The 25,456-nt window shown below is 47.4% G+C and overlaps 1 protein-coding gene across 1 annotated transcript in view; it reads right to left on the bottom strand.

The window, feature by feature from the left end:
* Positions 1 to 25,456, bottom strand: part of LOC106562552 (metallophosphoesterase MPPED2) — a 195,279-nt gene that overhangs the window by 98,587 nt on the left and 71,236 nt on the right. The window contains exons 3-4 of the mRNA XM_045707978.2: positions 24,875 to 25,056; positions 6,010 to 6,235 (exon numbers count right to left, since the gene is read on the bottom strand). Of these exons, the coding sequence (XP_045563934.1) occupies positions 6,010 to 6,235; positions 24,875 to 25,056 (408 nt within the window). The remainder of the gene's footprint in view (positions 1 to 6,009; positions 6,236 to 24,874; positions 25,057 to 25,456) is intronic.

The following is a 25,456-nucleotide window of genomic DNA, read 5'->3' as shown; positions in this document are numbered from 1 at the left end:
TGCCTGTGACAGCCCCTCACAGTTCTTCCTGACCCACCTCTCCAAGCCCAGGTACACCCCCAAAATTGTAAGCCCTTCACAACCCCACTGCAAACCCCCTGGAAGCAGAAGAGGGGCCCTATCCTTCCATGCCCCACATAACAGAGCTTTGCACTTGCCCCAGTTCACCTTAGCTGATGAAGCTCCCTCGTACACCTTCAGACTGGTCTCCAGTGCCTGCATATCCTGCCCATCCCTAACCATCACAGAAACGTAATCTGCATACGCTGACACTGCTATGCCTGTCAACACACCCATCCCTGTCCAGCACACTCCCTGCAGTCTCCTGCGTAGCAGGCCCAAAAAAGGCTCAATGGCTAGTGTATATAACTGCCCCGATAGAGGGCATCCTTGTCTAACGCCCCATCTCACCCAGACTGGCCTACTGAGCCCCCCTCCCAACTTGACCATACATGACGCCCCAGCATACAACATCTTCACACAGGTCAAAAACCTTTTCCCAAACACAGACATCACATTAAACAGATACTCATGGTCCACTCTATTAAAAGTCTTCTCTTGATCTAAAGAGACCAGTCCAAAGTTCACATTAGAACCTCTCGACAAGTCCAACATGTCTCTGATTAAGAACAAGAACAAAGTCTGTGATTGAGCATCCCGGTACACAATATGTCTGGTCCTTGTGAACTATTGAATCCAGATGAGACTTCAACCTGTTAGCGAGGACCTTGGCAAATATCTTGTAGTCCGCACAGAGCAATGCCACAGGCCTCCAGTTCCTAAGTTCACACAAGTACCGTTTTTTGGGCAGAAGAGTCAGAGCCGCCCGACAGCAGCTCATCGGCAACTCTCCTACCCTGACGCACTCACGCAACACGCAAAAGAAGTCCAGTCCAATTATTCCCCAGAATTTTTATAGAACTCCACTAGGAGTCCATCGACCCCCGGTGTACGGCCGGGGGACATCTGGGTTACGGCCTCTGCTAGTTCATGGGACAACAGAGGAATGTCCATTTCATCCCTCTGTGCCAGAGAGAGCTTAGGGAGTTCTGCAAACAAGACCTGAGCACACATAGGATCACACAGTTCTGCACCTATAGAACTCAGTATAAAACTCCACAGTCCGCTCCCGCATTTCCACCTCCAGAGGTCACCCGCCCATCAGACAGCCGTGGACAATGCATACCTTTGGCTTCACCGCTCTGTCTTTCCAAACCAAATAAGAAGGAGCTGGGAGCATCCATCTCCTTGAGCATAGAGAACCTAGTTCTTACAAGTTCTCCCTTTGCTTTAACCGGGAAAAAACTGCCCAGGTCCCTACGTAATTCAGCTAAATTAGCCTGGATGCCTACATTGCCCTGCCCCACCATCTCTACCTCCATCTCACTAATACTATGCTGGAGTTCCAACCAATACTCTCGTAGTGTCTAAGGATGAGAGAGCTGTATTCTGTTGACAGAAAAGCCCAATTTGGACTTCCTCCACATCCCACCATTGACTCATACTCCTCTCTTCGCTGCCCCCACCTTTCCCAAAAAGTCTGGAAACCTGAGCAAAAAGTGGCATTGTGTAAGAGCTTTACATGAAACTTCCAATAGGATTTTTGCCGAGGCCCTGGTGAAATAGACAGCCGAGCCATGGTTATGTAATGATCCGAAAAACCCACTTGGAGAATGGTAGCGCCCAACAGCCTATTGCTCTGATTCCTGGACATGTAAAAATGATCAAGTCAGGCTGCACTCACCCTAGCCCCAAAGACCTTCACCCATGTATACTGTCTTGTGTTGGGATGTCTAGTTCTCCAAACATCCACTAGGTCAAACTGATTAATGATGTCCCTTAACACCCCCACTGAGCCTGAATGAGGCTCCTCCCCATTTCTGTCTTTCGTCTCCTCAGGCGCTACCTGTGAGAGTTCCTGTCTAAGACATCCAATTAGAAACAACACCTGTACTTTTTTTTGTTTTACATATTCACCCAACACACTCCTCTTTCCCGCATCTCTGGTACCATTTGTATTAAGCGAGCCTACTGAAAGAGTCTCCATAAGATGTGGGAGAAAAGCCAGCAAAGAAAGAGACCAATAGCAAAGCTCAAAAAGCTCCAGTGACAGAAAAAAACTATTAATCTAAACAGCGTTTGAAGGTAGACCTTTATGCACGGTTGTGACCCACTTCCTGGGTGAGATGACACCATGCCCCTCATTTTTCATAGCGTGTTGTACTGATCTTACAAACTTTCCCGGATCGCAAGAAAAAGACTCAAGATTAACTTTTTACCCCTTAGCCTCATTTAGGAACCTTGACAGCTTCCTCACCGTGTCAGCTCAGGGCCCATTGAGGAGGAGTCTGAAAATAAGGCCTCCTCATCTCCATCTCCCATCCTGACTACCTGCCCTTTTTCTCAGGTCGGGGCCTCCCCCAATAGCACCAGGCAAAGGTTCCTTGGTGCCTTTGACCACACCGGCCTCTCCCCTCCCAACTCCTTTCTTCTCCCCCTTTTTCCTCTTCCGCCTGACACCCTCCTCCTCCCCCCTAGTCTCTTACCCTTCCCCACCATACTCTCCTCATCCACTAGCATAACCTGACTAGGCCCAGCCTCATCTACACCACCATCCATAGCATGGCTAGACCCAGTCTCATCTACACCACCATCCATAACCTGACTAGGCCCAGCCTCATCTACACCACCATCCATAGCATGACTAGACCCAGCCTCATCTACACCACCATCTGTAGCCTGACTAGACCCAGCCTCATCTACACCACCATCTGTAGCCTGACTAGACCCAGCCTCATCTACACCACCATCTGTAGCCTGACTAGACCCAGCCTCATCTACACCACCATCTATAGCATGACTAGACCCAGTCTCAGCTACACCACCCTCTATAGCATGACTAGACCCAGCCTCATCCACACCACCATCTATAGCATGACTAGACCCAGTCTCATCTACACCACCATCCATAACCTGACTAGGCCCAGCCTCATCTACACCACCATCCATAGCATGACTAGACCCAGCCTCATCTACACCACCATCTGTAGCATGACTAGACCCAGCCTCAGCTACACCACCCTCTATAGCATGACTAGACCCAGCCTCCACCCCCTCGCAGCAGCCCAGCCATCCCCCCCTCATAGCATGACTAGACTCAGCTACAGCACCATCTATAGCATGACTAGACCCAGCCTCATCTACACCACCATCTGTAGCCTGACTAGACCCAGCCTCATCTACACCACCATCTGTAGCCTGACTAGACCCATCCTCATCTACACCACCATCTGTAGCCTGACTAGACCCAGCCTCATCTACACCACCACCATAGCCTTCCCTGTAGCTCAGTTGGTAGAGCATGGTGTTTGCAACACCAGGGTTGTGGGTTCAATTCCCACAGGGGGCCAGCACAGGAAAAAAAAAAAAAAACATTTATGAAATGAAATGTATGCATTCACTACTGTAAGTTGCTCTGGATAAGAGTGTCTGCTAAATGACTAAAATGTAAATGTAAAATGTAGCCTGACTAGACCCAGCCTCATCCACACCACCATCTATAGCATGACTAGACCCAGCCTCATCCACACCACCATCTATAGCATGACTAGACCCAGTCTCATCCACACCACCATCTGTAGCCTGACAAGACCCAGCCTCATCCACACCACCATCTATAGCATGACTAGGCCCAGCCTCATCCACACCACCCTCTATAGCATGACTAGGCCCAGTCTCATCCACACCACCCTCTATAGCATGACTAGGCCCAGCCTCTACTGCCTGCGTCTCATGTTGACCTCAATTTCCCCCACTGGCACTTGTGTCCTCACCTTGTCTACAGCCTTTATGTGGGCACGCAAAGCTCTTATGCCCCAAATCCCCACACTCAAAACACTGTAGACTATCTGTGCTGGCAAACAACAGTGTCTCCTCCACCTTAACTCCATTCTCAGGAACACACCTGAATCCATGCCGTATCGACAGTGTCTCCTCCACCTTAACTACATTCTCAGGAACACACCTGAATCCATGCCGTATCGACAGTGTCTCCTCCACCTTAACTCCATTCTCAGGAACACACCTGAATCCATGCCGTATCGACAGTGTCTCCTCCACCTTAACTCCATTCTCAGGAACACACCTGAATCCATGTCGTAACAACAGTGTCTCCTCTGCACTAGGCTGCAAAGCCATCGCGCACACCACACCTTCCAAGCCCCGGGAAACTAAAACTCTGTCCTCTTCCTACCTAACTTTGAAAAAAACAATGGGTACCGTTAAAATAAAAGTGTATTAACCCTCCACCATCTAACCTTAAAAAAAAATTCAATACCAAGGATAGAATCAAGAAAATAAGTTAGGACAGAGCCTTTCACCCAGCCTCTCAACTACAAAACACTCCCAGCATGCACTGAGAGAGAGAAAACGAGAGAGAGAAAGAGAAAAAGAGATGGAGAGAGAGAGAAAGAGGAAGAGGGAGCAGGTGAGAGAAGACATCAAGATATATTGACTATGTGCTGGCCCTTGGTTCTCCCCCTGTTTCCTCCCTGTCTGGCCTGCTGTTGTTTCTGTGATGTCTGGAATGCCGTATCCATCTCCCCTCTGGCACCCACTGCTTCCCTAGCCTAGCCGCTAAACAGCTAATTATAGCCCCGCGACAGGACGGAGGTGTGACCTGGTTACCTATTTAAAGATCTGAGAGAACCTGTGAGAAAGTCCCTGCACAGAGGAGAGAGGGGAGCCGCTAGGCCGCAGGAATGTGTTTCATTCCGTTCCATCCACTCCATTCCAGACATTATTATGAGCCTCCCCTCACCAGTACCCAGACACACACATGGACACACACATGGACACACACATGGACACACACATGGACACACACATGGACACACACATGGACACACACATCTATTGACACACTGTCACTGTGTCCCACCTATCTCTCGTGTACACATTGTCTCTCTCCCCAACACGCGAATGCACGCACGCACACACACACACACACACACACACACACACACACACACACACACACACACACACACACACACACACACACACACACACACACACACACACCTGAGTACTGTCTATTGACACAGTGTCCCAGTACCACATGTATCACTTAACCTCCATGTCAAAACACAGGCGTAATCTAAGCCTGAGGAAGCCCATAAAGGAGTAGTGTGTGTTGGGATGAGCACCCAGTGTGTCAGTGGAGCCTCTCTCTGTGAGCTGGCAGGACCAGAGTACAAAGCCTGTGCCTCTATAGGGAGGGGACAGAGGAGAATGAAGGAGAGATAACCTGGTGTAAAACACCCTCCCTCAGGGATCTAGAGGACTTGTAGTGGTGGAACAGCGTGTTAAAACACGGGACCAAGCCAAGTCATATAAAGTCTGTTGGAGTCTTACCGTTTACAACTAGACAATATTATTATTATTTAACAAGGCAGGTCAGTTAAGAACAAATTCTTATTTACAATGACGGCCTACCCCGGCAAAACCCAGAGACAACCCTGGACCAATTGTGCGCCGCCCTATGGGACTCCCAATCACGGCCGGACGTGATGCAGCCTGGATTCATTGATAGATGATGGTATGAATGAATCCACCATTCTATTGAAGGCAGCCAGAAAGTGATTTGAATTTAACATTCAGAAATGTTCAAACTTTTGAAATAAAAACCTTCACAGTTTATTGAGAAGTCATTGAAAAGAAATGCCCTTTTTTTCGATTATTGAATTGTAATTTTAGTTTACTTCCTGAATTGACTGTCTTCAATTCGAATTGAGCCCAACCCTGCTATCCATGCACGCACACACACACACACACACACACACACACACACACACACACACACACACACACACACACACACACACACACACACACACACACACACACACACACACACACACACACACACACACACACGTACGTTCAGGTGGTGGGGATTGTATGTAAACAGTAAACAGTCATGTAAACAGTCATCCCATTCCTCCTTACCATGGCGTCCCGTATATCCGGAAGCCTTTGACAGTGACGTCAGAGTCCTGGAGGTACACACAGTTAGTGAGGAGGTCCTGGACGTCATCAAAGTCCTCGGGCTTCAGTTTGGACACGGAGGGAAAACGGTAGTAATCCTGCTTGACCAGCTCGGCCATAAAGTCCTTATCGAAGGTCAGCTCATGGTTCCCTGCTATCACCACCTTAAACTCATACGGTAGACCACCTAGAGGGGAGAGAACATACACAAGGGTTAGAGAGAGAGAGGGGGAGACACAGAGAGAGTAACAGGGGAGAGAGAGGGGGCGAGAGAGAAAGAGAGAGAGTGGGAGGGAGAGAGAGTGGGAGAGAGAGAGAGGGGGGCGAGAGAGAGAGAGGGGGCGAGAGGAGGGGGAGAGAGACAGAGAGAGAAAGAGAGAGAGGGGGGGGGCCAGAATGTGCATTATCTTCAATGCATTCAAAGTAACGACCTGACCACATCAATGATTTCTCCTTTTACAGTCTTCTAGAAAATAACATCAAATTGAAGAAAAATACAGGCATTGAAAAGCTCCATTCAGCCAATCAGAGGGGTTACAAGTACAATACACAGGTGAAGGCTGTGCTTGACCGTCACAGGCTACCGTCCATCAGTGTCTCTCTGTGAGGCCTTCAGAGCCGTAAACCCTGAACCTTACCTCTACTAGTGTCTCCACCATCTCATCTTTCAATTTCTACTTTGCCCTCTCTGCTCTCCTCTGATGACGTGTGTTGTCCCGTTGCCCTCTCCCATCGCCCAGGTAACGCACTCCTTTATTCTCGCAGATTGAGTACTCAACCCTGGCTTTTGACTTCCCTCGCTCCCGCACTGTGTCCCTCTCGCTCTCTCCCTCGCTCTCTCTCTTTGATCCCTCACTCTTTGTGCTGTATGCAGGTGGGGTCTGGAGGGCCACTGTGATGACTGATAGACAGACAGTCTACCCACAGAGACCCTTGTTCTCTTGACTTTTTATTTTGCGGTGCGCTGTAACAGTAGGCTTGATGTTACAGGCAGAACTCTAATAGAAGGAGGGGACGATTTCTTTGTCATAAAATGCGCTTCAATGTAGAAGAGGATTTGGCCTTTTCTTCTGCTATCAATGAAAGTTCCGTATTCAGGAGGTCAGGCACTCAGTGAAAAGGCAACGGCAGCACTCGCAAATCAAGACAACTCAAATTCAGCCCTTCAACCTGCCAAACTCATTTCCATCTGCAGTGACATCGAGGTGTGTGTGTGTGTGTGTGTGTGTGTGTGTGTGTGTGTGTGTGTGTGTGTGTGTGTGTGTGTGTGTGTGTGTGTGTGTGACCTACAGCTGAATGAAAGGCTCAGGGTCCAGGACTATTAGTTTCATTCCCTCTCTTGTAAATGAGCTCTAGTCTCTGGATCACAAACGGACTATATAACCCTATAAGGCTGCTCCATCTCTCAGTCCCACAGCCTCTAACTGCATCACAGATCCATTACACACACACACACACACACACACACACACACACACACACACACACACACACACACACACACACACACACACACACACACACCACACACACACACACACGCACACACACACGCACACGCACGCACGCACAACGTCCAGGGAATGCACTGGCTACACAATTACTGCCAGCCAACTCCATCTCGCTTGCTCTAAGGGGAATTAGCACTATATTTTATTGCCACCGAGATGCATATTACAAAAGGGGCAGCATGATCCCCAGACCCTCTTTATTAACTTCCTCCATAAACTACAGAGAGAGAGAGAGAGAGAGACGGAGGGAGGGAGAGAGCGAGAGAGAGCGAGAAAGCGACAGAGAGCGACAGCGAGAGAGAGAGCAACAGCAAGAGAGAGAGCGACAGCGAGAGAGAGAGCAACAGCAAGAGAGAGAGCAACAGCAAGAGAGCAACAGCAAGAGAGAGAGCAACAGCAAGAGAGAGAGCAACAGCGAGAGAGAGAGCAACAGCAAGAGAGAGAGAGCGACAGCGAGAGAGCGACAGCGAGAGAGAGAGCAACAGCAAGAGAGAGAGAGCGACAGCGAGAGAGCGACAGCGAGAGAGAGAGCAACAGCAAGAGAGAGAGCAACAGCGAGAGAGAGAGCAACAGCGAGAGAGAGAGCGACAGCGAGAGAGCGACAGCGAGAGAGAGAGCAACAGCAAGAGAGAGAGCAACAGCGAGAGAGAGAGCGACAGCGAGAGAGAGAGCGACAGCGAGAGAGAGAGCAACAGCAAGAGAGAGAGCAACAGCAAGAGAGAGAGCAACAGCAAGAGAGAGAGCAACAGCAAGAGAGAGAGCAACAGCGAGAGAGAGAGCGACAGCGAGAGAGAGAGCGACAGCGAGAGAGAGAGCGACAGCGAGAGAGAGAGCAACAGCGAGAGAGAGAGCAACAGCGAGAGAGAGAGCGACAGCGAGAGAGAGAGCGACAGCGAGAGAGAGAGCAACAGCGAGAGAGAGAGCAACAGCAAGAGAGAGAGCAACAGCAAGAGAGAGAGCAACAGCGAGAGAGAGAGCAACAGCGAGAGAGAGAGCGACAGCGAGAGAGCGACAGCGAGAGAGAGAGCAACAGCAAGAGAGAGAGCAACAGCGAGAGAGAGAGCGACAGCGAGAGAGAGAGCGACAGCGAGAGAGAGAGCAACAGCAAGAGAGAGAGCAACAGCAAGAGAGCAACAGCAAGAGAGAGAGCAACAGCGAGAGAGAGAGCAACAGCAAGAGAGCAACAGCAAGAGAGAGAGCAACAGCAAGAGAGCAACAGCAAGAGAGAGAGCAACAGCAAGAGAGAGAGCAACAGCAAGAGAGAGAGCAACAGCAAGAGAGAGAGCGACAGCGAGAGAGAGAGCAACAGCAAGAGAGAGAGCAACAGCAAGAGAGCAACAGCAAGAGAGAGAGCAACAGCAAGAGAGAGAGCAACAGCAAGAGAGAGAGCAACAGCAAGAGAGAGAGCAACAGCAAGAGAGAGAGCAACAGCAAGAGAGAGAGCAACAGCAAGAGAGAGAGCAACAGCGAGAGAGAGAGCAACAGCAAGAGAGAGAGCAACAGCAAGAGAGAGAGCAACAGCAAGAGAGAGAGCAACAGCGAGAGAGAGAGCAACAGCAAGAGAGAGAGCAACAGCGAGAGAGAGAGCAACAGCAAGAGAGAGAGCAACAGCAAGAGAGCGAGCAACAGCGAGAGAGAGAGCAACAGCAAGAGAGAGAGAGCAACAGCAAGAGAGAGAGCAACAGCAAGAGAGAGAGCAACAGCAAGAGAGAGAGCAACAGCAAGAGAGAGAGCAACAGCAAGAGAGCGAGCAACAGCGAGAGAGAGAGCAACAGCAAGAGAGAGAGAGCAACAGCGAGAGAGAGAGCAACAGCAAGAGAGAGAGCAACAGCAAGAGAGAGAGCAACAGCAAGAGAGAGAGAGCAACAGCAAGAGAGAGAGCAACAGCAAGAGAGCGACAGCGACAGAGCGACAGCGAGCTAGAGATAGACAGAGATAGAGATAGAGAGAGAGAAAGAGAGAGACAGAGAGCGAAAGAGAGAGAGAGAAAGAGACGGAGAAAGAAAGAGAGAGAGAGACAGAGAGAGAAAGAGAGAGAGAGAGAGAGAGAAAGAGAGAGAGAGAGAAAGAGAGAGAACGAGAGAGAGAGAGACAAAGAGAGAGAGAGAGAGAGACAAAGAGAGAGACAAAGAGATACATCTACTGTTCTAGCTGTCACGTGTTTTTCTTGAGAAAGTAATACAAAGGACAAACCCTCTGCTAACATGAGTTCCAGAACAGATCAATTAGAATGTGTACATTCTACTGTGAGCCTGATCCACTACAGACTGGGCTCAGCTGTCTAAAAGCACAGCACATCACTTTCTGGATGTAGCTAAAAATACACCCCTTATAACCAACCAAAAATACAATGCAGAAAAACAATTACATTCACTAATTGCAATTTGCAAAGTGAAGATGTTGGGTAGTGAATATGTCGCAAATGATTGACGATACAGACAGACGCATACGTATCTATCCGCCACCACAAATAAAACTTGACAGGGAACCTGTTAGCTTCATATTAACACTAACACTGTTCAAACCCTGCTTTTGTGGCAAGTGAAGAGCTCATTAGCGACAGCAGCTCTTGGGTCTGGGGAGGTACAGAAAACACTAACGTTTTCATTTCAAGGACCAGTGCAGTCAAAAACGTGATTTTCCTGTTGTATATATTTCCACACTATGAAGCTGGAACAATAAGGGAGAGTGGGGTAAATTGAGCCAATTTTTACATTCAGCATCACTCCGTCAAGGGAAATACAGTATTCTTTCTAACAAAGATATCTACATATATTTCAGGATGTTGTGTATTCCTACAGATAATCGGATTTAATGTAAATATTACAGTTTGAAAACATAGCTTGTCCAAAAAAAGTGGTATCTTTGAACAACTTACAAAGTTGGCACAACTTACCCCCGGGTACGGGGTAAGTTGAGCAGCGGGACAGGGTAACTACCATAATTTCCGGACTATAAGCCGCAACTTTTTTCCCACGCTTTGAACCTCGCGGCTTAAACAATGACGCGGCTAATATATGGATTTTTCCCGCTTTAAAAAAAAATTATCCAAAAAAACACATTCTGTGAGGTGCTCAGTTTTTTGGCGGCATGAAGCTTTCATTAGACCAATGAAATTGCTGAACGGGTTAAGGTCAAAAAACTTTTTAGTTTACTGTTTAGATTAAATCGAGCGCTCTCAAACTTCCCATCATTCTGATTACGGTAGTCATTTTGTCACCCTCATCATGGCAAAGACACGGAGAAATGCATATGATGCAGCTTTCAAGTTGAAGGCGATTGATCTGGCTGTTGGAAAAGGAAATAGAGCTGCTGCACGGGAGCTTGGTCTTAATGAGTCGATGATAAGACGTTGGAAACAGCAGCGTGAGGAATTGACTCAGTGCAAAAAGACAACTAAAGCTAACTGCTAATTTTTTATTTTTGTTACAAGCCATGTTTCGTTAAAGCCTATTTATTTTTGTTACAAGCCGTGTTTCGTTAAAGCCTATTTATTTTTGTTACAAGCCGTGTTTCGTTAAAGCCTATTTATTTTTGTTACAAGCCGTGTTTCGTTAAAGCCTATTTATTTTTGTTACAAGCCGTGTTTCGTTAAAGCCTATTTATTTTTGTTACAAGCCGTGTTTCGTTAAAGCCTAATGTTACAAGCCGTGTTTCGTTAACGTCTAATGTAACTGGCCCCTCTAACAGTACAACTGGCCCCAGCTTGGCCCCCCCAGTTGAAAAGGTCTAGAACCGCCACTGAGCGATCCTCGATAGTCGATTGCTATGTGGGGGCGGGTCTTTCTCATGGCTACCCATGTATTTCCATGGAAATATAAAGTTTATTTGGAAAGTAATAAATATATATTTTTAAAAGCATTCAGAATTTGCGTAAATGTAATATATTAACTGTTACTCTTGTTAAAAATATGAAATGGTATTACATTTGGTGAAGAGCACATTATGACTTTGACCCGAAACTCAAAGATTAGGACTTGAGACTTGACTTGTGTCACACCCTGATCTGTTTCACCTGTCCATGTGCTTGTCTCCACCCCCTCCAGGTGTCACCTATCTTCCCCATTATCCCCTGGGTATTTAAACCTGTGTTTTGTTGTCTGTCTTGCATGTTTCAAGTCAACCAGTGTGTTTTTTCCCGTGCTCCTGCCTTTTCTATTCTCTTTTGCTAGTCCTCCCGGTTTTGACCCTTGCCTGTTTTCTTGCCTGCGGTCTGTACCCGCCTGCTTGACCATTCTGCCTGCCCTGACCTCGAGCCTGGCTGCCACACTGTACCTCCTGGACTCTGAACTGGTTTTGACCTTTTGCCTGTCCACGACCATTCTCTTACCTACCCCTTTTGGATTATTAATAAATATCAAAGACTCAAACCATCTGCCTCCTGTGTCTGCATCTGGGTCTCGCCTTGTGCCCTAACTTGGGACTTGACTTGGGACTTGAGAATTGATTTGAGACTTGACTTGAGACTTGTCGGTCTTGACTTAGGACTTGAGTGCTAAGACTTGAGACTTACTTGTGACTTGTAAAACAATGACTTGGTCCCATCTCTGCTGAGTATCACTCTTCATATTTTCAAGCATAGTGGTGGCTGCACCATGTTATGAATACCCTCATCACCGGCAAGGACTAGGTCGTTTTTGGGGGGGATAAAAAGAAACGGAATAGATCTAAGCACAGACAAAATCCTAGAGGAAAACCTGGTTCAGTTTGCTTTCTAACAGACACTTGGACTGCACCTTTCAGCAGGACAATAACCTAAAACACAAGGACAAAAATACACTGGAGTTTCTTACCAAGACGACACTGAATGTTTCTGAGTGGCCTTGTTACAGTTTTGACTTAAATCTATGTCAAGACATGAAAATGGCTGTCTAGCAATGATCAACAACCAACTTGACAGAGCTTGAAGAGTTAAAAAAAATTATAATGGGCAAATACTGTACAATCCAGGCGTGCAAAGCTCTTAGAGACCCAGAATGACTCACAGCTGTAATCTGCCAAAGGTGATTCTAACACGTATTGACTCAGGAGGTTGAATACTTACTTCATCAAGATATATTACTGTTTTATTTTTCATAAATGTTTTTCAAATGATAGAGTTTTTCTTCCACTTTGACATTACAGAGTATTTTGTGTAGATAGTTGAAAAAAAATAAATTAAATCTATTTTAACCCCAATTTGTAACGCAACAAAATTTGGAAATATTTAAGGAGTGTGAATACCTTCTGTAAACTGGTCTTTTCCATTTGTGGTTCATTATTAACATTTATGTATGTATGTATGTATGTATGTATGTATGTATGTATGTATGTATGTATGTATGTATGTATGTATGTATGTATGTGTGTATGTGTGTGAGTGTGTGTGTGTGTGTGTGTGTGTGATAAAATCTCTAGAGAGTTTTTACATAAGGAGTTGAGGCTAACCAAATTGGAAAATCTGCGGTAAAACCAGGAAACCCTGTGTAACTTTACTTATAAATGTCTGCAAAACAGCAGGATATTTCATGCTTTCTTTATCTGCACACATGTGCAAATGCACACACACAAGGCCCAACGGGGGAAGCTTTAACCAGAGGATGAGGGTTAGAGAGGGTAACAGTAGTATGGGACAGACTGGGTCAGAGAAAGCTAATTTCCTCTATTGAGCTCCAATGATCTGCTCTATCTGCCTAACAGCAATCAATGATCTTCTCTATCTGCCTAACAGCAATCAATGTTCTTCTCTATCTGCCTAACAGCAATCAATGTTCTTCTCTATCAGCCTAACAGCAATCAATGATCTGCTCTATCTGCCTAACAGCAATCAATGATCTTCTCTATCTGCCTAACAGCAATCAATGATCTGCTCTGTCTGCCTAACAGCAATCAATGATCTTCTCTATCTGCCTAACAGCAATCAATGATCTGCTCTATCTGCTCTATCAGCAATCAATGATCTGCTCTATCTGCCTAACAGCAATCAATTATCTGTTCTATCTGCTCTATCAGCAATCAATGATCTGTTCTATCTGCCTAACAGCAATCAATGATTTTCTCTATCTGCCTAACAGCAATCAATGATCTGTTCTATCTGCCTAACAGCAATCAATGATCTGCTCTATCTGCCTAACAGCAATCAATGATCTGTTCTATCTGCCTAACAGCAATCAATGATTTTCTCTATCAGCCTAACAGCAATCAATGATCTGCTCTATCTGCCTAACAGCAATCAATGATCTGTTCTATCTGCCTAACAGCGATCAATGATCTTCTCTATCTGCCTAACAGCAATCAATGATCTTCTCTATCAGCCTAACAGCAATCAATGATTTTCTCTATCAGCCTAACAGCAATCAATGATTTTCTCTATCAGTCTAACAGCAATCAATGATTTTCTCTATCTGCCTAACAGCAATCAATGATCTGCTCTATCTGCCTAACAGCAATCAATTATCTGTTCTATCTGCCTAACAGCAATCAATGATCTTCTCTATCTGCCTAACAACAATCAATGGCTCAGCGTTAATATAATGCTCTCTAGAGAAGGGAAGAACAGAGAGAAGGGAAGAACAAGGGAAGGGAAGAACAGAGGGAAAACACAGCCCTATCCAGAGGGAAGGGAAGAACAGAGAGAAAACACAGTCCTCTCCAGAGGGAAGGGAAGAACAGAGAGAAAACACAGTCCTCTCCAGAGGGAAGGGAAGAACAGAGGGAAAACACAGTCCTCTCCAGAGGGAAGGGAAGAACAGAGGGAAAACACAGTCCTCTCCAGAGGGAAGGGAAGAACAGAGGGAAAACACAGTCCTCTCCAGAGGGAAGGGAAGAACAGAGGGAAAACACAGTCCTCTCCAGAGGGAAGGGAAGAACAGAGAGAAAACACAGTCCTCTCCAGAGGGAAGGGAAGAACAGAGGGAAAACACAGTCCTCTCCAGAGGGAAGGGAAGAACAGAGGGAAAACACAGTCCTCTCCAGAGGGAAGGGAAGAACAGAGGGAAAACACAGTCCTCTCCAGAGAGAAGGGAAGAACAGAGAGAAAACACAGTCCTCTCCAGAGGGAAGGGAAGAACAGAGGGAAAACACAGTCCTCTCCAGAGGGAAGAACAGAGAGAAAACACAGTCCTCTCCAGAGGGAAGGGAAGAACAGAGGGAAAACCCAGTCCTCTCCAGAGGGAAGAACACAGAGAAAACACAGTCCTCTCCAGAGGGAAGGGAAGAACAGAGGGAAAACACAGTCCTCTCCAGAGGGAAGGGAAGAACAGAGGGAAAACACAGTCCTCTCCAGAGGGAAGAACACAGAGAAAACACAGTTCTCTCCAGAGGGAAGAACAGAGAGAAAACACAGTCCTCTCCAGAGGGAAGGGAAGAACAGAGGGAAAACACAGTCCTCTCCAGAGGGAAGGGAAGAACAGAGAGAAAACACAGTCCTCTCCAGAGGGAAGGGAAGAACAGAGGGAAAACACAGTCCTCTCCAGAGGGAAGGGAAGAACAGAGGGAAAACACAGTCCTCTCCAGAGGGAAGAACACAGAGAAAACACAGTTCTCTCCAGAGGGAAGAACAGAGAGAAAACACAGTCCTCTCCAGAGGGAAGGGAAGAACAGAGGGAAAACACAGTCCTCTCCAGAGGGAAGGGAAGAACAGAGGGAAAACACAGTTCTCTCCAGAGGGAAGGGAAGAACAGAGGGAAAACACAGTCCTCTCCAGAGGGAAGGGAAGAACAGAGGGAAAACACAGTCCTCTCCAGAGGGAAGGGAAGAACAGAGGGAAAACACAGTCCTCTCCAGAGGGAAGGGAAGAACAGAGAGAAAACACAGTCCTCTCCAGAGGGAAGGGAAGAACAGAGGGAAAACACAGTTCTCTCCAGAGGGAAGGGAAGAACAGAGGGAAAACACAGTCCTCTCCAGAGGGAAGGGAAGAACAGAGAGAAAACACAGTCCTCTCCAGAGGGAAGGGAAGAACAGAGGGAAAACACAGTCCTCTCCAGAGGGAAGGGAAGAACAGAGAGAAAACACAGTCCTCTCCAGAGGGAAGGGAAGAACAGAGAGAAAACACAGTCCTCTCCAGAGGGAAGGGAAGAACAGAGGGAAAACACAGTCCTCTCCAGAGGGAAGAACAGAGGGAAAACACAGTCCTCTCCAGAGGGAAGAACAGAGGGAAAACACAGTCCTCTCCAGAGGGAAGAACAGAGAGAAAACACAGTCCTCTCCAGAGGGAAGAACAGAGAGAAAACACAGTCCTCTCCAGAGGGAAGGGAAGAACAGAGAGAAAACAGTCCTCTCCAGAGGGAAGGGAAGAACAGAGGGAAAACACAGTCCTCTCCAGAGGGAAGGGAAGAACAGAGGGAAAACACAGTCCTCTCCAGAGGGAAGAACAGAGAGAAAACACAGTCCTCTCCAGAGGGAAGAACAGAGAGAAAACACAGTCCTCTCCAGAGGGAAGGGAAGAACAGAGAGAAAACACAGTCCTCTCCAGAGGGAAGGGAAGAACAGAGAGAAAACAGTTCTCTCCAGAGGGAAGGGAAGAACAGAGGGAAAACACAGTCCTCTCCAGAGGGAAGGGAAGAACAGAGGGAAAACACAGTCCTCTCCAGAGGGAAGGGAAGAACAGAGGGAAAACACAGTCCTCTCCAGAGGGAAGGGAAGAACAGAGGGAAAACACAGTCCTCTCCAGAGGGAAGAACAGAGAGAAAACACAGTCCTCTCCAGAGGGAAGAACAGAGAGAAAACACAGTCCTCTCCAGAGGGAAGGGAAGAACAGAGAGAAAACACAGTTCTCTCCAGAGGGAAGGGAAGAACAGAGAGAAAACACAGTCCTCTCCAGAGGGAAGGGAAGAACAGAGGGAAAACACAGTCCTCTCCAGAGGGAAGGGAAGAACAGAGGGAAAACACAGTCCTCTCCAGAGGGAAGGGAAGAACAGAGGGAAAACACAGTCCTCTCCAGAGGGAAGGGAAGAACAGAGGGAAAACACAGTCCTCTCCAGAGGGAAGGGAAGAACAGAGGGAAAACACAGTCCTCTCCAGAGGGAAGGGAAGAACAGAGGGAAAACACAGTTCTCTCCAGAGGGAAGAACACAGAGAAAACACAGTTCTCTCCAGAGAGAAGGGAAGAACAGAGGGAAAACACAGTCCTCTCCAGAGGGAAGGGAAGAACAGAGGGAAAACACAGTCCTCTCCAGAGGGAAGGGAAGAACAGAGGGAAAACACAGTCCTCTCCAGAGGGAAGGGAAGAACAGAGGGAAAACACAGTTCTCTCCAGAGGGAAGAACACAGAGAAAACACAGTTCTCTCCAGAGAGAAGGGAAGAACAGAGGGAAAACACAGTCCTCTAGTAAAAAAAGGATAGAATAAAAGAAAAGGAAAGAAACAGGGTGACATGCAGTGAATGAGAGGAGCACTGAGGAGCACTGAGGAGCACTGAGGAGCACTGAAGAGGGAAAGATTGAAGCAGGGAAAGTGCTGTTTAGTGGAGTTCTAAAATATGCAATTTCCACTCAGTTTAATTTAGTTAGCGCTTGTCCCTACTTACCTCTCTGTTTTTCAATCCCCTCTCCACCCCTTCTCTCTGTATTGCTGATCTTCCACAGTGAGACAGAGAGAATACATCTGGCCTTGGAGAGGTATGCAACTCTTTATGTCACAAACATTGTCTGCATTAGGAGACATTGAAAACATTCCTCTCATTCATGTCCACAAACTCTGAGTGCTACAGTATATAAACTAGAACACAAAGACCCCTTTCCTCTCTCTCTCATCTCGTCATTTTAACAGAAAAATCCTCTCCGCCTCTCTTTCCCCTCTCGTCTCTCTAAAGAATCTAACCTACAGAAAAGGCTTTTGTTAGAATCAAAGCTGAGAGCATTACTGTCCTTGGTTAAATATTACAATACAATACAACGGACAGAGTGTATTCCAGAACTACATGAGTATAACTATGTTCAGAACACTGTGACTAAAGCTATTGTATTTCCTGATTCATCCGTTTACAACAGCAACATACTAGTAGAGAGATCCACTGTCCTGATTCATCCGTTTACAGCAGCAACATACTAGTAGAGAAATCCACTGTCCTGATTCATCCGTTTACAACAGCAACATACTAGTAGAGAGATCCACTGTCCTGATTCATCCGTTTACAACAGCAACAACATACTAGTAGAGAGATCCACTGTCCTGATTCATCCGTTTACAACAGCAACAACATACTAGTAGAGAGATCCACAGTCCTGATTCATCCGTTTACAACAGCAACATACTAGTAGAGAAATCCACTGTCCTGATTCATCCGTTTACAACAGCAACATACTAGTAGAGAAATCCACTGTCCTGATTCATCCGTTTACAGCAGCAACAACATACTAGTAGAGAGATCCACTGTCCTGATTCATCCGTTTACAACAGCAACAACATACTAGTAGAGAGATCCACTGTCCTGATTCATCCGTTTACAACAGCAACAACATACTAGTAGAGAGATCCACTGTCCTGATTCATCCGTTTACAACAGCAACATCCTAGTAGAGAAATCCACTGTCCTGATTCATCCGTTTACAGCAGCAACAACATACTAGTAGAGAGATCCACTGTCCTGATTCATCCGTTTACAGCAGCAACATACTAGCAGAGAGATCCACTGTCCTGATTCATCCGTTTACAACAGCAACATACTAGTAGAGAAATCCACTGTCCTGATTCATCCGTTTACAACAGCAACATACTAGTAGAGAGATCCACTGTCCTGATTCATCCGTTTACAGCAGCAACATACTAGTAGAGAAATCCACTGTCCTGATTCATCCGTTTACAACAGCAACATACTAGTAGAGAGATCCACTGTCCTGATTCATCCGTTTACAGCAGCAACATACTAGTAGAGAGATCCACTGTCCTGATTCATCCGTTTACAACAGCAACATCCTAGTAGAGAAATCCACTGTCCTGATTCATCCGTTTACAACAGCAACATACTAGTAGAGAGATCCACTGTCCTGATTCATCCGCTTACAGCAGCAACAACATACTAGTAGAGAGATCCACTGTCCTGATTCATCCGTTTACAACAGCAACATACTAGTAGAGAGACCCACTGTCCTGATTCATCCACTTACAGCAGCAACAACATACTAGTAGAGAGATCCACTGTCCTGATTCATCCGTTTACAGCAACAACATACTAGTAGAGAGATCCACTGTCCTGATTCATCTGTTTACAACAGCAACAACATACTAGTAGAGAGATGCACTGTCCTGATTAATCCGTTTACAGCAGCAACAACATTCTAGTGGAGAGATCCACTGTCCTGATTCATCCGTTTACAACAGCAACAACATACTAGTAGAGAGATCCACTGTCCTGATTCATCCGTTTACAACAGCAACATACTAGTAGAGAGATCCACTGTCCTGATTCATCCGTTTACAGCAGCAACATACTAGTAGAGAAATCCACTGTCCTGATTCATCCGTTTACAACAGCAACATACTAGTAGAGAGATCCACTGTCCTGATTCATCCGTTTACAACAGCACCATACTAGTAGAGAGATCCACTGTCCTGATTCATCCGTTTACAGCAGCCACACAGAGGTAACATACAGTGGCAAGAAAAAGTATTTGAACCCCTTGGAATTATCTGGATTTCTGCATAAATTAGATCTTCATCTAAGTCACAACAACAGACAAACACAGTCTGCTTTAACTAATAACACACAAATGATTGTCTTTTTCTTGTCTATATAGAATACATAATTTAAACACTCACAGTGTAGGTTGGAAAAAGTATGTGAACCCCTAGGCTAATTACTTCTCCAAAAGCTAATTGGAGTCAGGAGTTAACTAACCTGGAGAAGAATCATTGAGATGAGATTGGAGATATTGGTTAGAGCTGCCCTGCCCTATAAAAAGCACATACAAAATTTGAGTTTGCTATTGACAAGAAGCATTGCCTGATGTGAACCATGCCTCGGACAAAAGAGATCTCAGAAGACCCAAGATTAAGAATGGTTGACTTGCATAAAGCTGGAAAGGGTTAAAAAAGTATCTCTAAAAGCCTTGGTGTTCATCAGTCCACGGTAAGACAAAATGTTTATAAATGGAGAAAGTTCAGCACTGTTGCTACTCTCTCTAGGAGTGGCCGTCCTGCAAAGATGACTACAAGAGCACAGTGCAGAATGTTCAATGAGGTTAAGAAGAATCTTAGTGTCAGCTAAAGACTTAAAGAAATCTATGGAACATGCTAACATCTCTGTGGATGAGTCTACGATAAGTAAAACACTAAACAAGAACAATGTTCATGGGATGACACCACGGAAGAAGCCACTGCTGTCCAAAAAAACATTGCTGCACATCTGAAGGCAAAAGAGCATCTCGATGTTCCACAGCACAACTGGCAAAATATTCTGTGGACAGATTACACTAAAGTTGAGTTGTTTGGAAGGAACACACAACACTATGTGTGGAGAAAAAAAGGCACAGCACACCAACATCAAAACTTCATGCCAACTGTAAAGTATGGTGGAGGGTGCGTCATGATTTGGGGCTGCTTTGCTGCCTCAGGGCCTGGACAGCTTGCTATCATCAAGAGAAAAATGAATTCCCAAGTTTATCAAGACATTTTGAACAATGTTAGGCTATCTGTCTGCCAATTGAAGCTCAACAGATGTTGGGTGATGCAACAAGACAACGACCCAAAACAGAGAAGTAAATCAACAACAACTGGGTCAACCAATTATTAAATCCAAGTGTTCGCATACTTTTCCCACCCTGCACTGTGAATGTTTACATGGTGTGTTCAATAAAAAGATGAAAACAAGTAATTGTCTGTGTTATTAGTTTAAGCAGACTGTGTTTGTCTATTGTTGTGATTTAAATGAAGATCAGATTTATATAGAAGTCCAGGTAATTCCAAAGTGTTCACATACTTTTTCTTGCCACTGTACAGGTAAAGAGAGATCCACTGTCCTGATTCATCCCTTTACAACAGCCACACAGAGGTACCATACTAGTAAAGAGAGATCCACTGTCCTGATTCATCCCTTTACAACAGCCACACAGAGGTACCATACTAGTAAAGAGAGATCCACTGTCCTGATTCATCCCTTTACAACAGCCACACAGAGGTACCATACTAGTAAAGAGAGATCCACTGTCCTGATTCATCCCTTTACAACAGCCACACAGAGGTACCATACTAGTAAAGAGAGATCCACTGTCCTGATTCATCCCTTTACAACAGCCACACAGAGGCAACATACTAGTAAAGAGATCCACTGTCCTGATTCATCCCTTTACAACAGCCACACAGAGGCAACATACTAGTAAAGAGATTCACTGTCCTGATTCATCCCTTTACAACAGCCACACAGAGGTAACATACTAGTAAAGAGATCCACTGTCCTGATTCATCCCTTTACAACAGCCACACAGAGGTACCATACTAGTAAAGAGAGATCCACTGTCCTGATTCATCCCTTTACAACAGCCACACAGAGGCAACATACTAGTAAAGAGATCCACTGTCCTGATTCATCCCTTTACAACAGCCACACAGAGGTACCATACTAGTAAAGAGAGATCCACTGTCCTGATTCATCCCTTTACAACAGCCACACAGAGGCAACATACTAGTAAAGAGATCCACTGTCCTGATTCATCCCTTTACAACAGCCACACAGAGGTACCATACTAGTAAAGAGAGATCCACTGTCCTGATTCATCCCTTTACAACAGCCACACAGAGGTAACATACTAGTAAAGAGATCCACTGTCCAGATTCCTTCAGACACAAAGACATCTCTCTCTCCCTCTTCTTTTCTCCTTTCCCTCCTTTATTTCTCTGGTTTCTTGCATTATTCCAACCTCTTTAAAACATCTCTCCAGGCATCAGTTTTCCTGTCTTTCTTGGCCCTGTCTCTCTCACTGTAGTCCTCCTCTTTTCTTGGGTCTCCTCTTCTCTGTGCTAGTTATTGTCCGTTATAGAGAACAGGTCTCCTGACACAGACAGAATAACAGCCTTGTGTTTTGCTCTCAGCCAGTCAATCAGTCACCCAGCCAGCCAGCCAGCCAGTCATTCAGTCATTCAGTCACCAAACCAGCCAGCCAGCCAGTCAGTCACCCAGTCAACCAGCCAGTAAGACAGTCACCCAGCCAGCCAGCCAGTCAGTCAGTCAACCAGCCAGCCAGCCAGCCAGCCAGCAAGACAGTCAACCAGCCAGCCAGCCAGCCAGCCAACCAGTCACCCAGCCAACCAATTAATCAACCAGCCAGCCAGTCAGACAGTCAGCCAGTCAATCAGTCACCCAGCAAGCCATTCAGTCATTCAGTCACCAAACCAGCCAGCCAGTCAGTCACCCAGTCAACCAGCCAGTAAGACAGTCACCCAGCCAGCCAGTCAGTCAGTCAACCAGCCAGCCAGCCAGCCAGCCAGCCAGCCAGCCAGCCAGTCACCAATTAATCAACCAGCCAGCCAGTCAATCAACCAGCCAGACAGTCAGCCAGTCAGTCACCCAGCCAGTCAGTCAACCAGCCAGTCAGTCAATCAACTAGCCAGCCAGCCAGCCAGCCAGTCGCCCAGCCAGCCAGCCAGTCAATCAACAAGCCAGCCAGCCAGTCAGCCAGCCAGTCAATTAACAAGCCAGCCAGCCAGTCAGCCAGCCAGTCACCCAGCTAGCCAGTCAGTCAACCAGCCAGTCAGTCAGTCACCAAACCAGCCAGCCAGCCAGTCAGCCACCCAGCTAGCCAGTCAGTCAACCAGCCAGTCAGTGAATCAACTAGCCAGCCAGCCAGTCGCCCAGCCAGCCAGCCAGTCAAATCAACAAGCCAGCCAGCCAGCCAGTCAGCCAGCCAGTCAATTAACAAGCCAGCCAGCCAGTCAGCCAGCCAGTCACCCAGCTAGCCAGTCAGTCAACCAGCCAACCAGCCAGTCAGCCTGTAACCCAGCCAGTCAGTCAACCAGCCAGTCAGTCAGCCAGCCAGTGCTCAGTTTAAACCGGATAATGACAGACGTTGCGCTCCAAATAACACCAAGCCATTTTCCACTTTGGTGTACATCGATTCACTATTATGACCACAGTCCTCTAATATACACACACACACTTTATGTCTGTCTGTGTTGACAGATGGAGGGGCTATACAGAACTCTGTCTCCTCACCAGGCTGTATCTCAGCTGACATGACACCGAGGTATACATAGGGCATGGACACTGGGTGGACACACACACACACACTTGTGACAGTGCCCAGCATGAGGTCTGATGGCTCGTGAAGTCTGTCAGTGTGTGTGTGTGTGTGTGTGTGTGTGTGTGTGTGTGTGTGTGTGTGTGTGTGTGTGTGTGTGTGTGTGTGTGTGTGTGTGTGTGGGGGGGGGATTAGGACCCTTGCACCTGGCAGCACAATAGAGAGACAGATTGGCACAGCAGACGGGCACTGTGGCGCCACTCACTCTCTGGCCCTCATTGTCACCCCAGTGGCTCAGAGTGTGTCTCAGGGAGGTGTGGCTCAGAGTGTGTCTCAGGGAGGTGTGGCTCAGAGTGTGTCTCAGGGAGGTGTGGCTCAGGGAGGTGTGGCTCGGAGTGTGTCTCAGGGAGGTGTGGCTCAGGGAGGTGGGGCTCAGATTGTGTCTCAGGGAGGTGTGGCTCAGAGTGTGTCTCAGGGAGGTGTGGCTCAGAGTGTGGCTCAGGGAGGTGTGGCTCAGAGTGTGTCTCAGGGAGGTGTGTCTCAGGGAGGTGTGTCTCAGGGAGAGGTGTCTCAGGGAGGTGTGGCTCAGAGTGTGGCTCAGGGAGGTGTGGCTCAGGGAGGTGTGTCTCAGGGAGAGGTGTCTCAGGGAGGTGTGGCTCAGAGTGTGTCTCAGGGAGGTGTGTCTCAGGGAGGTGTGGCTCAGAGTGTGTCTCAGGGAGGTGTGGCTCAGAGTGTGTCTCAGGGAGGTGGGGCTCAGAGTGTGTCTCAGGGAGGTGGGGCTCAGAGTGTGTCTCAGGGTGGTGGGGCTCAGAGTGTGTCTCAAGGAGGTGGGGCTCAGAGTGTGTCTCAGGGTGTTGGGCTCAGAGTGTGTCTCAGGGAGGTGGGGCTCAGAGTGTGTCTCAGGGAGGTGGGGCTCAGAGTGTGTCTCAGGGTGGTGGGGCTCAGAGTGTGTCTCAGGGTGTTGGGCTCAGAGTGTGTCTCAGGGGGGGAGGTGTGTCTCAGGGAGGTGGGGCTCAGAGTGTGTCTCAGGGTGGTGGGGCTCAGAGTGTGTCTCAGGGAGGTGGGGCTCAGAGTGTGTCTCAGGGTGTTGGGCTCAGAGTGTGTCTCAAGGAGGTGGGGATCAGAGTGTGTCTCAAGGAGGTGGGGCTCAGAGTGTGTCTCAGGGTGGTGGGGCTCAGAGTGTGTCTCATGGAGGTGGGGCTCAGAGTGTGTCTCAGGGTGGTGGGGCTCAGAGTGTGTCTCAGGGAGGTGGGGCTCAGAGTGTGTCTCAAGGAGGTGGGGCTCAGAGTGTGTCTAAGGGTGGTGGGCTCAGAGTGTGTTTCAGGGTGGTGGGGCTCAGAGTGTGTTTCAGGGTGGTGGGGCTCAGAGTGTGTCTCAGGGAGGTGTGGCTCAGAGTGTGTCTCAGGGTGGTGGGGCTCAGAGTGTGTTTCAGGGTGGTGGGGCTCAGAGTGTGTTTCAGGGTGGTGGGGCTCAGAGTGTGTCTCAGGGAGGTGTGGCTCAGAGTGTGTCTCAGGGTGGTGGGGCTCAGAGTGTGTTTCAGGGTGGTGGGGCTCAGAGTGTGTTTCAGGGAGGTGTGGCTCAGAGTGTGTCTCAGGGTGGTGGGGCTCAGAGTGTGTTTCAGGGTGGTGGGGCTCAGAGTGTGTTTCAGGGTGGTGGGGCTCAGAGTGTGTCTCAGGGAGGTGTGGCTCAGAGTGTGTCTCAGGGTGGTGGGGCTCAGAGTGTGTTTCAGGGTGGTGGGGCTCAGAGTGTGTTTCAGGGTGGTGGGGCTCAGAGTGTGTCTCAGGGAGGTGTCTTCACTCTTATTCTACAATGTAGAAAATAGTTTAAAAAAAAGAAAAACCCTTGGGTCAGGGGTTAACTGCGCAGTGTGTGTTAGGTCACAGGGGTTAAACTGGGTACTTAGGCCACCAGTCAGGGTAGCTGACACCATTGTGTGTGTCTGTCACTGTCACTGTTCATCCTTCCGTGTGTTTGTGTTTGATTTCATGTGTGTGTACAAACGAGTGTGTGCATATGTGTGTATAAATATGAGTGAGAAAATGTGGAAACTTACAGGTCCCCTTGGGAATGTGGGTACTGTACACTTCTCTCTCTCTCTCTCTCGCTCTCTCTGTGTGTGAGTGTGAGTGTGTATATGCATGCATCATGTATGTGTGTGTACTGTACCTAGCCAGTCGTTGAACTTCTTGACCTCAGAGGGCAGGCCCAGCTCAGTGAAGTCTCCCGTGTGGAGCAGCACGTCACCATAGGGCATCTGGATCCCATCTGTACGGGAGTGTGTGTCCGACACACACACAAACCGCGTGTGTCCTGCTGGCTTAGGAGTGTCATACAGGGTAGGGTCCACCCTGAGAGAGACAGAGAGAGAGAGAGACAGAGAATATTAAAGAGGAAAGAAAAAGTGAAAGAGAAAATATAGAGAATAGAGCTGTATTCAGAGACACATCCTGTCCTACAGTAGCTGTATTCAGAGACACATCCTGTCCTACAGTAGCTGTATTCAGAGACACATCCTGTCCCACAGTAGCTGTATTCAGAGACACATCCTGTCCTACAGTAGCTGTTTTCAGAGACACATCCTGTCCTACAGTAGCTGTATTCAGAGACACATCCTGTCCTACAGTAGCTGTATTCAGAGACACATCCTGTCCTACAGTAGCTGTATTCCTCAGAGACACATCCTGTCCTACAGTAGCTGTATTCCTCAGAGACACATCCTGTCCTACAGTAGCTGTATTCAGAGACACA

The sequence above is a fragment of the Salmo salar genome, chromosome 26 (genome assembly GCF_965601325.2).
Source record: "Salmo salar chromosome 26, fSalSal1, whole genome shotgun sequence".
Taxonomy (NCBI): domain Eukaryota; kingdom Metazoa; phylum Chordata; class Actinopteri; order Salmoniformes; family Salmonidae; genus Salmo; species Salmo salar.
This window is presented reverse-complemented; position numbering and strand designations above follow the sequence as displayed.